This window comes from Bombus flavifrons, chromosome 2, assembly GCF_040668555.2.
Source record: "Bombus flavifrons isolate JBK064 chromosome 2, iyBomFlav1_principal, whole genome shotgun sequence".
Taxonomy (NCBI): domain Eukaryota; kingdom Metazoa; phylum Arthropoda; class Insecta; order Hymenoptera; family Apidae; genus Bombus; species Bombus flavifrons.
In genome coordinates, this window is record NC_138443.1 from 1,169,962 (window position 1) to 1,184,259 (window position 14,298).

The 14,298-nt window shown below is 33.9% G+C and overlaps 1 protein-coding gene across 6 annotated transcripts in view; it reads left to right on the plus strand.

The window, feature by feature from the left end:
* LOC138186730 (uncharacterized) overlaps positions 1 to 14,298 on the plus strand; it is a 205,949-nt gene that overhangs the window by 140,769 nt on the left and 50,882 nt on the right. For all 6 annotated transcript variants that reach the window (XM_069126862.1, XM_069126878.1, XM_069126869.1 and 3 more), the window contains one exon: positions 8,432 to 9,325. In XM_069126862.1, coding sequence (XP_068982963.1) covers positions 8,432 to 9,325 — 894 coding nt within the window. The remainder of the gene's footprint in view (positions 1 to 8,431; positions 9,326 to 14,298) is intronic.

Genomic DNA, 14,298 nt, shown 5'->3' on the forward strand with positions numbered 1-14,298 from the left:
CTTATTTTGTTTTTCCTTCGATCCACGGTCAACTCTTGCCGCTTTGATATTACACGGTGCCATTTTAACGGGGAATTCCGGCTAAGTCACCGTATTCCCCGCGATCTCCCCTAGGACCGGTTTTGAGAGCCTTTAATCCTTTCTGCAAGATTTCTTGAACGTTCCTTGTTACTTAGAATACCGGCATTTAACGTTAATTGGAATATCGTGTGCTCTCAAGTCTCTCCCTTTATGTCCTGTTCAGGGTTTTGCCTTTGTCCCTCGATTAAAGGAATTCATTCGTCTTTTCGTGCAGCTTTCACTCATTAAGGACCAATGTTACATTAATACCTTTTAAAAAGTATTTTAGGAAAAGAACTCCGGATATTTGTTTAATATTTCCTTTTGTCACTGTTTATTCTTCCACGTAGGTCCTAATATCTTACGAAATTTGAAGAAATTGAAGTATTTATAATGTAACAAACTTTGATTTCATCATGGGAATCTCCTTTGTCTCTAATTTTTGCAGGCTTCTGTAAAGCATTATATACCTCTGATATGTACTTTTTCGCGTTTTCCAATATGTAATATTATGTATCGAATCTAACTTCTACGCATCATTGGTCATTATTTCGTCCTTAATAGATTAATTCTTAAAAAACTATAAAATCAATAGTATATAAAGCAGGTAATATTATTTTTCAATAAATTTAACATTGGTATATAAAATATTGTAATTGCTAGCAATTAATACTACAAAACGTTTCTTTTTTTTTATGTCTAATGAAAGTGTAAACTTCATGTTACTAACCATACGGTTATTACCGAGAATCTGAACTATTGAAATTTAATTTTAACGATAAAGCGTTTCGAGAAATTTAAGTTCAAATCAATGACACGAAGAACTTTGTACGAGTATACACGATTTAGCATAAAATTCAATGCTGTATCTGAGTTAACACAGGACTGCAAGGGATTAAGGGACAATCGGGAAATAGTGTTCGATGTCTGATTGTTTCGTTGCTTTTTACCTCGTGAAATAGCGTTAATCTAAAGGAACGTTGCACCTCACGAAAGTATTGGCTAACCGCTGGTCACCGTAATTCTATCCTCTTTGCCGATCTCCTCTTCTTCAGCTGCGATATCAACCACATTACATGCTCCACTTTATCCTAGATGACATAGTTAATGGTCAATTGCTGTTCCTACTTTCGATAGTATCAAACGATCACGTCAAAGATGGAAGGGTAGAAGTGACGATGGAATCTGGACAAATCGTGTTCCTTCGAATTTTTAGTATTTTTAGTTTTATCACGCGTGAATGAACATGTGAATGGAGATACAATTTGTAGAGAAAATAATAAAAGTATGATATAACGTAGTATTTTCTTAACGAGTGGTAGCACGTATATCCATGTACATGTATGTGGTATTTCGATGTTTTATTTTATCATAGTTTGAGAAATTGACGCAAAATAGTAAATATTTATAACTCTGATTATAGACAATTAAAGATCCGTTAATACAAATATCTTCATCTCTTTTGATAAATGACAGAGAATAAGAACTTTAATTCGTGAGTAAGTATGTAGTTCTTCAGGAATAAACCAGTAAATATAAATTTCGAGTTTTTCAAGCTTAAGATACAATTGTTTATTTGGTATTGTTAGGATTTAAATGTACAAGTACTTGTTCCAAAACTGATTCAAGGATTTTATAAGCTTTTCAAATCACTGTACTATGATAGTCTACATAAGACATAAAAAATTCCTGCGGGACTGTGGCTCACATTATAAAGTTTACAGCAGTTTGAACAGCAGAAACTGATCGTAAAAATCTCAAGAGACCGTTGAAGTTTTTATACTTTATCTGTAGTCCAACAGACGAAAAGTAGGTAATAAAATATTTTAAGTGCGCCACTGTGGTAAACAAACAAATATAAATGTTTGAAATGAATCACAGCTAACATCTTCGTCAGATATCGCTACAGTTGAAAGATAAACTTGTTTCTAGGAAAATGTAAAATTTGCACGTCATTAATGCTGTACTACCACTTGTTAAGTAATAATTTAAAAATCATATACTTTAGTGTTCCCAAAATTTAATATAGAAAATTTAAAATCGGAGATATAAAAACGACTTCAGTTTTTTCCACAAAATTATAAACGAAAGATTAATCCATTGCCATTTTATATATTTATTGTAACTTTTCGACAAAGCATTTGCGTGGCTATGTATATACGACATATTTTTCTTTTCTCTTATTCATAGACACAATATGCAATGTAATTTTTTAAAAAGTAGGAAATAATTCGTATCACGAAACGAATGTAAGATGTTTCACAAACCATATCGATAATATTGCTTTCATCAATGCATCAAAAGTAGAAGAAACTAATTTAGGAGCTATAAACAATTGCTCGCCGATCATGTGGTCTTTCGTGTTTTATAGCGACACATAAATTCAAGCATCGGTAGTTAAACATCTGGAGAATAAAACACGGAGCTTTACGAGCTCTTTTATGGTGTTCGAAGGGACACGATAAATTTCCATCATTGTACTCTTCTTATCTTTAAGCGGCATGCACCGTTGATTTTAATGAAGCACAAGCAAAGAGAGAGAAAGACTAAAAGAGTAATTTTTAATGGACGAGTAACACGGAAGGGACAGTTTTCCTCTCGCAATCTCCACGACCGTTTTATTTCCAAGCCACGGAACAATTTACCTAAAACCTCGTTTTCACACGTCCGCCTCGACACAGACGCGTGAACCAGTTAATTCAATTTATCTGGAATGCTTAAATGCCACGATTGCACTCATTAAGCTTATGCGATAAAATTTAACTACTTGCAATGTACAAAACAATCGTATATAATATCTGCAAATGTATAGTAATTCTTTTATAAATGTATAGCGTATAGCATATATTTTCTATTATTGTCTATATCATCAATGATTTACAATTCGTAGATAGATTCTGCAAATTATGAATAAGTAGATTCCAATTCCGTTTAAAAATAATACATATATTAAACGAAAAGGTATAACTGTACTTTATATATAGCTCGTTATATGGAGCAGTAAAAAGGTGAAAAACATAACTAACAATGTACAAAATTATAAGACCAACATAGGAAAGTATTGGAAATATTGATTAAAATTACCGGACTTTAGATTTATTTATACTAATCTTCTTGATTTCTTGTATGTGATTTCTAGATTTTTGAATTGTACTTTCTCGATAAGACTAAATAGCACAGGAATTTTTCATAGATTTTTAACAGAAGAACTTTGGGAATTTGTAATACGCTTTCATGACAGCTTGCACTATCGTTTGTTTTAAAACTTTATAACCGGGTATAATATGCAAAAACGGTAACACGTACGTGATGATAGCCCATCCATCTTCTAGATGAATGAATTCGTGTGAAACATACATAAAGCATTTAGAGAGATTGGTCCTAGAGGAGTGTAGCACGTATCGAGGGGTCAATGGCACGCGAAACATGGAAAAAACTAAGTGTATAATAAATTCTGGTAGTAAATCGTCTAATTACAAGGAAAAAAAATCTTAGACGAAATAAAAAATTAACAGTAATTGATTTTATTGATTTTGTTAGTTCAATGATTTTAAGACTGTATCCTACATTAAATACGTAACTGTGCAAAAATCATCTCTTTAACGAAATTTAACGAAATAATTAACGAAATTTAATAAAAATTATTATTCGTGGTTACTATACACCGCTACATTACCACTCACTAAAACGGATTAATAAAGTATAAAGTAATAACATAACGTAGAAAAATTGGTACGATATAGAATTTTTGTGAATATCGAATTAAAATTATGAAATAGTTTAGTTTCGATCAGTAATCCTCGCTACACGTGTAAGTGTACTGAATGCATACGTGGTATTTAAGATTATACAAGTAAGTTAGATCCGGTATCCATAAATGAAAAATTGTAAATCCTCCACATGATAAACTTCTCACGCGAAGAATTACACACGCGAAATCAAAACTCGACAACGAAATAAAAGTATCGCGACATAAATAAATGATAAGAATTCCGGTAGCAGGGAAGCAAAAAAGAAGAAGAAATGAAATAAAAAATGAAATATAGAGGAGAAAGAATAGTATGACCATTCGTTAAAACGAATATATCAGAAATTACTAGCGAGTAATTCAAGAAAAGTGCACGCATTAAAATTAGACTGCAGCATTCTTTAGCATTTGGCATGTGTTCATAAAGAATCTACGTTTCTTTCTTTACTGAGATAGAATCAGTTTGTTAGCCAAATTGCGACTGTGTCTCCTGGCAATCTACTGGCAATTATTAACAACGAAAAGACGAGTATATCTGAAGATTGGTGACGTTGATACGTGGCCAATCGTGCAGATTGTTCTTTTTACTTCTGTTTCCGAGTAGCATCGGGAACAATGTTCTAGTGCTGAACTTTTAACGCATTATCGACCCACGAATCGCGTGAGTCCACAAGTTTCATCCTTCAAGTTTCACGAAGTAGAACCAAAAGCAAACGTTAGACAATTGACAAAATGAAAGTATTGTTCCATGTTATACAGTGGCTATAGAAAAATGTTGGCTCATCGTTGCATTTTCTTTTATAGTTTGATTGAGCGTGGATATATTGCGATAATTTGTTTGTTACATTCGAATGGCGAAGAACAATTGTAATTAATCGGTGGTCGATAATGTGTTAAATCAACGTCCTCGATGCACAGTACCTTTTGCATGAGAAGCTAGAATGCAAGATACGTAGAACTTTGTATCGATGCGTAGTTGCAAGAAATCTTGATGAATTTTTCTATTATGGATCTTTGGTAAGGGAAGTACGTGAAGTGTTGTGGACCGATTTCGAAATGATATTTTATATCATAGCAAAATCTTATAAGTTTATCCAACATTTTATATCGTGTCCTTGTTATAATTTGTTCTTTTTTCATTATATTGATCTTTTTCCATTATGTCAATTTGATATCAACAGACAAATTCAATTGCGAAAGGTAAGAGATGAACGAAGATTAAACTATAGTTGTGAAACACCACATTATTTTGAAATCAAATATCTCACCAGAATTTTTTGAAACAGTTCGTAAAACATTAAATAACTATAGGAACGATCGAATATGAACCAAATATTTTTTACTTTGTTTATTACAATCCTGGGATAAAATTCTAGTTTCAGTTTCAGAAAGTTTCACTGAAATCGGTGTATAACGTCTCGTACTAAAATATTACAAAGAATAATAAGCAAGAAAGTATGAAATTGCTAAATATTTCACTAGAATAGAATTGTTATCAACGTCATTAATAATGACGCTGATGTTTCAACGAATGCTGATGCTTGACACCCCAAATGCCTCCCTTCTACCAGCTCGTCTGAATTAGAGAAGAAAGACTAATTCCCAAATGTATCCTGATCTCCGAGCACCCAAAACGTTTAGCGAACAAACACACGTACAAAAATAAACACTCTAACACTTAACGCTGCTAATTTAACACAAGAAAGAATTACCCAACACGTTCAAACAATTACAACTATATACTGAACATGGGTGTGTTAACGATTAAAGAATGCGTAGTGGCATAATAAAGTTTATACCTTTAGTTTCTGCCTCTGTCTATATAATGTACTTGACAATTCTCTCGATGTTTCTGTCTCTGTCTGTTCGTCTATATCTGTCTGTCTGTCTGTCTGCCTCTCATCCATCTGATGCTCTAATACTTAAGACTGATCTTACTCGACTGTCGCTCACTTCTTATTTCAAGCAATTAATCACATAATTATCATCTATGATCTATCTTCCATAGTGTTAGAGAACGAATCTGTAAAAAGAACAACCGAAAAACCCGAAAGAAAGAAAGTCGATATAAATAAAAGGAATCGGCGTGGTCGTTCTGCAATGGTGTATTTCTTTCGTTTCAATGGATTTTTGTCGAATGGAACGCAAGTAGAATTAATCTGTCTGCTTGCAACAACTATAGAAATACGTAAATATATATATATTTATTATATCCATAGCAAAAATGTGTGGAACGAGATGTTTCGAAGAGATATGCTCTTTAGCAAAGAGGTCTTGCGTCACGAATGATGCATGGATTTTGCAAGAAATATTCTATGGAGCTTTGAGAACGAGCCAAACGATTCAAGAGACGTGGCACATCGTACTTTTGTTCATTTTTATCGGTTCTCGCAGCGATTTTACACGGGATTCACCAATATAAAACGCATTGAATGCGTTTTACCAGAAGTGCGATAACGGTTGTTTTCTTTTTCTTTCCGATTTCCTTTCTTCTCGTTTGCTAGAATCGTTTTGGCTTATCTGTTTTTTAGTTCTGTAACATGCGTTGCAATTTTTTCATTTTTATTTCTTCTTCGTACGACCGACACGATAACTAACCACGACTGTGGTCGGTTAGTTGTTTGGTTACGTATTTTTAAGAGACAAAAAAAAAGAAATCATTTCGAAAAAACTGACCATTTTAATTAAAAACAGTTTGCCTCGATTCGCGGTTAGCGACATTCAAAATCGCTCCGTCGCGCAAAAGCACCCATAAATCCTCCCGAGAGCTTAGGACTTACAACTCCTTAGGAACAGCGCCACGATACTCGTTTGTCTGTGTTTTATCGCATATATTAAATAGACCGCTTAAAAAATGCGAACGTAAGTTCCTTTCCTGTGTTTGAGATTACGAGAAACAAGTATGTAATACGAATGGTAATTATTCAGCTTAAAAGAAACGATAAGATAACGTAAAGATTACTTTTCCTAAAACGTTCTAGACTCTCAAGCTTCTCTTCTTTTTAATTGCGGTATGTGTTTCTCTTAGTATCTGCATTAGTAGAAGTTTAAGTTAACCGTGTGAACAATATCGTGTGTAAAGTTATTTATTTACACGTAATGCAAAACATCGAACGATGATTAATACAAATTGATTTCTTTTAGACTAAATCTTTTTAGAGATTTTTCGTTAAAGAAATAACAAATAAATATAAAAATAACGTTGAATTTATTCTTAGCTTTCCTTTTCCTAATATTATAAAATGTATTATTAACAATTTTAGAAATCTGGGATGATATTTCCGAGGAGAATTATCTTTCTATTAACGATCAATATTAACAAAAACAATCAATATTAATTATTAATTTTCGTATCTTCGCTTTCAGCATGAACTTCCAATCTCTTTACTTTTTCGATAATCTCAAACAATTTTTAAATATTCCATACTATATACTTATAGACTTTTTCCAACAAACTACTTCTTTTTAGCCAAAAATTATTCCTCTGATATTCTGTTATATCCTCAATCCTTAAATATTGGGAACTATACGACGTTACTCATGAATTTGGAAATGGTACAAATTTGGAAAATTTTTAACGTCACTGTTTTTATATGGGTCAAATTGTTCGAGCGTAACCGAAATTTATCACATTTAAGAAAGAAAATTCTTTCGTTGGAAACGTATTTAATGGTAACGCGAAAGATAAACAACTTAGTGACACCAGGATGCATTATTCTTTCAAGCGATTAAATTGGCAATTAATGGCTCCAGTCACGTAGCTAAATCGTAGTTAACCATTTTATTCCGTACGCGTTGAAATGTTCAGCTTTACAGAAACGTGTTTAATTGTTTCTGATGGGCCACGATATTTTACGTTAATACAAAGGATTTTACACATGAAATTCTCCTACGTTACTGATTATATTGTCTCAATGGTCGTATTGCATAAAAAGTATATAGTCGGTTGTAATCGCCTTGCGATAATAATAGAATCGCTTGAACAAAGAGGTTTTATTGAAAGTGAATAATGTTTAACGCGTAGCCTCTGTAACATTTTACCGGAGTTTTCATTCACTAAGTAATTTAAACGTATAAATTCTCGAATATCGTATCTTGATCCATGCATTGTAATTATCCTTTTTGCAATTGACTTTTATCACATAATATCATTTCCTGCCATGATACCTTACTTAAAACGTATCTATTTTAGTACTTTATTTACGAGTTATAGAATATTCCTTATTTCCACTTTCAACACATACGGAGAAATTATTCATGACTATATAAACAGCTTCTAATTATACAGATACTGATAACACGTCAATAAGTGTTAAAGGTAAGAACACGAAATATTTGCCGATTTACAGACCAGGCACTGAAAGAAATTTATCCAAAACCCTTTCGTGAAACCTCTTAATTTCTCCCTAGAAAAAGACAAAATCATACTCTACGTCAAAAAGTTTCAAGCTCCTCGATAAATATCGAACGGCGTCTCTAGGTAAGCACAGAACTTCTAATCTCTGCGATCCCCCATTTGGAACCGTAGCTTCGACCCGATTCTCTGCGATCTGGGTCATCGGCCTGGACCTCGCAGCCCCGTTTCGTCCCTCACTGGCGATCTATTCTTCTGTCTGTTCGCAGAACAAAGAGCAACCAACGGTGGATGAAGCTGCGGACCACGGTGCAGCTCTCGTCAGCCATCTCAACGATCCAGAAGAAGCCACCGTTGAAACGCGAGGATTCGTTTCTCAAGCGATTCTCAACCAGACAGATCCCGGAGAGTCAAGAGACGTTGGACACAGGGGAGGGCGAGGGCGACGCTGCCGACGACAAGGATTCGAGTGGGCGTCGTCGACGACGGCCACGGAGACCTCAGAAACCACCGAGGACCGTGGTCAATCCGGACGAGAACTTTTATTATTACTGGCTGATGCTACTATCCGGCTGTGTTCTTTACAATCTGTGGACATTGATTGTGAGACAAAGTCTGCCGGAACTACAGGCTGTGGCGCCAGTCATGTGGCTCGCATGCGACGGTTTCACGGATCTTGTGTTCTTTTTGGATGTGGCTGTGCAGTTTCGTACTGGTTACCTCGAACAAGGATTAATGGTGTACAACAGCAAGAAACTGGCCGGTCATTATCTCAAGTCCAAGTCGTTCATTTTGGACTTGCTAGCGTTGGTGCCGCTCGATCTACTTCAGGTGAACCTGGGTAGTAATCCGATGCTCAGGTTTCCGAGGTTCCTCAAGATCTACCGTGTGTACAATTATTACTATATGGTCGAGTCGCGGACAGTTTACCCGAATTTGTGGCGTGTGCTGAATCTCATACATATATTGCTGATACTGGCGCACTGGTTCGGCTGCTTTTACTACTTGCTCAGCGAAGCGGAAGGATTCCAAGGTGACTGGGTGTACCCGTACAGGCCAGGGGAGTACGCGACCCTGACCAGAAAATATCTTGGCTCGCTGTACTGGTCCACACTCACCCTCACCACGATCGGCGACCTACCCACACCGGAAACCAACGCCGAGTGAGTGATATGTCTCTACGACTACACGCTCTTCCTTTACTTTTCATTTTCTTAGATTTTTCCGTTTTTCTTTTTTCTTCCTTTTCGTCTCTTCTATTTTTATTCTTGGTTCTTTTGGCTCTTTTTCTGTAATTTGTCGTTGTCCGTTTGCTCGCCGGTTAGATGGTAACTCGTCGAGTGTTCGCCACACAAGGCGCGGCCACCTCTAACTAGATTTCACCCATCGACGCTTGAGACTTGAGAGAGAATGGAATGTCGCCGCGTCGTTGATTTATATAGATTGCTGGTCTGATTTACTAGATTGGCCCTTTTTTGTATTTGGCGAAGAGGGAATATAGGTTTCGAAAGTGCGCAGAATAAAGAACTTTATTAAAGAAAAGCTTTATCAAAAAATACTTTAATATTGGGGAATAATAATTTTGGGAATAAATGAATTTTTGTCGGTAGGCAACTTAAAAGCGGGAACTAACTCACGGAAAATTTTAATTGGATCAGGTATGAATTAAATTGAATTTGTATATACCTAGTTGTAGAGTAACCTGGCGCACGATCGCTATAAGCATTCAGCTAAAAGTCATTCAAAATGAGAAGTAATCATGAAATAACAGTAGTAAGATACTACAGATTATTCGCCAAGTATTGTAAACTGTAGGGCAGAATTTTTAGTTGATACTGATTGGAGTTATTAAGATAGTTATCACAACTGGCACATAAAGAAATTTTGGTTAATCATTGAAGATAGATTTAGCCAAAAGCAGATGTTTCTGATTAAATCGGGGGCACTTACGTAAAAATATAGAAAAATATTCCTGTTTGCAAAATATAAAGCAGTATTTCTTTCACTAATTCGTCATCGTTGTTTCGTTGTGAATTACTATCGTTCAAATTATATCAGGTCGCATCGTTAGAAATTCCAATTTTATAAACGACGCTAAACCAGTATATCCATTATTCAACAACTCCTATGTAAAACTATATTTTCAAATTAGCATATTTATAAAATAGAAAAACAACGAGAGGCAAAAATTTTTTACTCCTATAAAGAAAATAACGATTCTTCAAAATTCATTTATTCCATATAGCAAACGTTCTATCCATTTAAAATTTCTCGTTTCTTCTTTTCTGCGATTGGGATTGTCGCCGTAAAAACAAACTCGACAATGCATGTCGCCTGAAGTAATTGAGCCACTTATCTGTTAAATTGGTTAACATATTGACTGCCACGCGAAATTCATATATTTTAACACCATAGTATTTAAGTCTTTGCAAAATATTACATTTACGAACATTTTTCTGACAATGTTATACAAGTCATACACATTCCTAAAAATTTATTAGTCCATGAAATTTATCTTATTTGGTATCGATTAATCATTCTAAAAGATTTAGTAACATGGGTCATCGATGACCATCGTGGCAGCCACCGTGTTATCCTCACGAAACAAAAAAGTACAAAAAATTAATGAAATCATAGAGGATAAGCATCGATCAAGTGCTAAAATTTAAAAGGTTTTTTAATATGGAGTTAATCGTTTTTGCCTGTGGCAGCTCAAATATTAAACAATTCCAACTGATAATCGACGATGGCAAATATTATTTGGGCAGAGAACTGATTTCAGCGGAATAATCAACGAAGTGGGCAGAAATCGAACGACACTTTTCGAAATACATTTGCTCGAGCTCGGTAGTAAGCTTCTTTGAAATCGTACAAAGGCAAACAAGCTCGAATAAACTCGAATAATCAGGTAGAATTGATGAATATGGGAAAAGCAAATTTACCTACCGATCCCTACTTTTATTTTCTATTTTGTTTTTCTATTTTCCGCAACTGTTCGTTCGACTCGATCGAAATTGCTTCGTCGATAAATCCGATAACGAAAAGGTAGTCTAATAACGTCACGTGTTCGAATTTTCCATTAATTGCCCTCAAACGTTTCGGTGTAAAGCGTAGTTAGCAGTGAGTGCAGAAAAAAAAGAAAAAGAATGAAACAGGAAAATCGAATTACCTCGCGCGTATAAATTTGACCGAATAAAGGTGATAGCATCGAATGTCTAATTTGCATCCCGTCCAGGAATAACAGAATTCGAGAATTGCGACGTTGAAAAGAAGAAAAGTTGAATAAAAGGGATATCGTTACGCCGACAGAAGACAAATTTATGCTTTGGATAATTGAACGCAAACAACACGAAATTCTGCTAGTTTTTTCTCATTTTATTTGCACTTCAATGACATATTTCTGGAATATTTTACCTTGCAATGAAATTTTTCAACTCTGTACAATAATAATGTTTTATTGAACACGATTATTATCACATAATATTTATTAATATCGATAACAAATGAAAATTGTAAACGAGATAAGAATAATGTATAAACGCCACGGTTATTTATGTTTTATTTGCAAATGCCGTAGGAATCAACTTGAGTTGTTTGAACAATCAACATTAATTTTCTATGCTTTTTTAATATACATGGGGTGAAGACACATATTAAGTCAAATATAAACTGTGAAAATATACGTAAATTGCAAAGATACAAAAACGTTTTGTCGTAATATAAATCTAAAAAATATCTGAAATCTCTCTGGCGATAATCGATACTCGAGCAATGTGAATATTCGAACATCTAACATCAGCTCAATGAGAATGTTTAAACGTTAAATCAACACCTTCATTCTTTTTTCCTCTTTTTCCTAATATTTGAAAGTAACGTGTATAGAAAAGAAGAAACAACGAAATTACATATCACGAAAGTGCAAATTATGGATAATAGGTACAATATTACAGTAGCATATATACTAAGAAAAGAAATTAAAAATTTTCTGTAATAACGATCGATACATAGATAATGCATAGCATCTCGATACGAGAGCGAACTTCATTTCACGAGGAAGGGATGAAAATCTAAAGTAGACCCAGTTGACGTCACCGCCATGAGATGTTAAGACTACTACTACTTTGGGCACATGACATAATAGAGTTTCTACGAAGTTGCTGATAGCTGGATATTGCATACGCTCATGTGTCGTTTTCCGTCGCAGAGTGCACTATTTGCTCTCAAAATATTGTCAAGATTCCTCAGAATATCTCTCGGGATCCATTGCCGCGAAATCTCACGAGTAAAATTCGAACGTAGTAATAGCATTAACAAGAAATTCATGAATATGCGAGCACTTATGATGCAAGCATCTCCTTGTACATTTCTAAGGCTTTCCTAAGTGTCAGCTTGTGATTAGGCGTGAGAAGTGGAATCTTTAAAAGTCAAGCAATGCATCAGAAATCGATTGTTCCAAACAATAAACTTCGTTATTCCATTTTTACGTACAATTAATGAACACGAATCAGTGAAAAATTTGTTGAAACGTTAAACAGCACTTTTACAGTGTAATAAGGTATCCGATAAATTTAAGATGTGAAACTACACTATAACACTGTACTTGACAACTTGCACAGATCGTGAAAGGATTAATTTTGTAAATATATTCTACTGAATTATATAATATAATATATAATATAAAAGTGTATATATATAAATATATATAATAAATATATAAATATATATAATAAATATATAAATATATATATATTTATTTACAGGACAATGTATGCAAATACTAATTGTCTAACAAATGAATACATTTACTTACTAATATACATTTTTATACTTAGCCGATACTTTTGTTAAAATTTTATGCAAATCCGTACATTAACCGAACAGTGCATATATTTACTAGATTTTACACTGTGGCATGTAGGTGCACTTTGTTGACAAGACAAAATTGAAACCAGACCAGGTATTTCAAGCAGTATAAACAAATTTGATGCATCACTACTATCATGTGACACTGAACACGTTCTACGTCAGATTATTCCATTATTTAGAGTCACCACTTAATTATAACATAATTAATCTTCGCAGTTGTCACATTCTAAACTACTAGCGATCATTCTTCAATCTCTAACTCCGTATTCAACGTGAATCCCATTTAAGCACACGTCTTAACTTAACGTCTTACAAATCAATTATCATACAGACAGTTTAGTAGACATGGAATTGAATTAGAAGCAAGATGCTTACGTCGAACAAATCCGGTTAGAGTAATCCAATAAGATATTCGAATATCTTTTTCTACGATTTAACTTCGCCTTGCCATCCTTTCCTTGATCCTTCCAATTTTTCTTTTGTTTTTTTTTTTAGATATTACGCTATTATATCTTCGCAAGTAGGTACTCTTTTTTGAATATTTGTTTTTAAAACAATACATAATAGTTACGTTAGAACCAAAGGCATACTTTGGGAAAAGAAAAATATTCTCTGATTCATTATTTAAATGAATTTGAAATTTTGTTGCATGTATGACTAAAGTAAAGTGACAAGAGTTTACATTTATTCCTGTTTTTCTATAATTACATATTTTACATTATTTTTTTTTGACTGTTGGGATATGTTAATAAATTTTATTTCTTTTCTTTTTATTTTGGTAGAGAAAGATTTAGAGAATTGAATGAGATTTCTAGAAATAATAAATAGAAATAAATTCTAGCCATGTTATTGCAGGTGAAGTTGCAGATCATCAAATTGATAGATGAAAGACAATAAAATTTGAGTAGAGGTCATCAAATATTTATTCTTTCGTTTCTAGCCTCTCATATTATTTAACACCTTGAATAACGAACAGAAAACTTATGGTACACTAATTAACATAAAATTGTTTAATATAATTATTATCCACACGCCACGAACTGTATACTATAATATTATAAATTAAAGTACACCAGAAGTTTCCCAACTTTTCTCAATATATCATCTACCCCCTGCCATTGTTTTCTATCCTAAAATATCTTCCACCATACGTCAGGACACCGAAAACCAAAGAAAATCGAACCAACGTCTGAATCTTTCGAACAGACTGCGAGAAGCCAGTTTAAGCTAACAAACTCCTAGTATTTACTTTCATTTCCGTGTTCCTTCG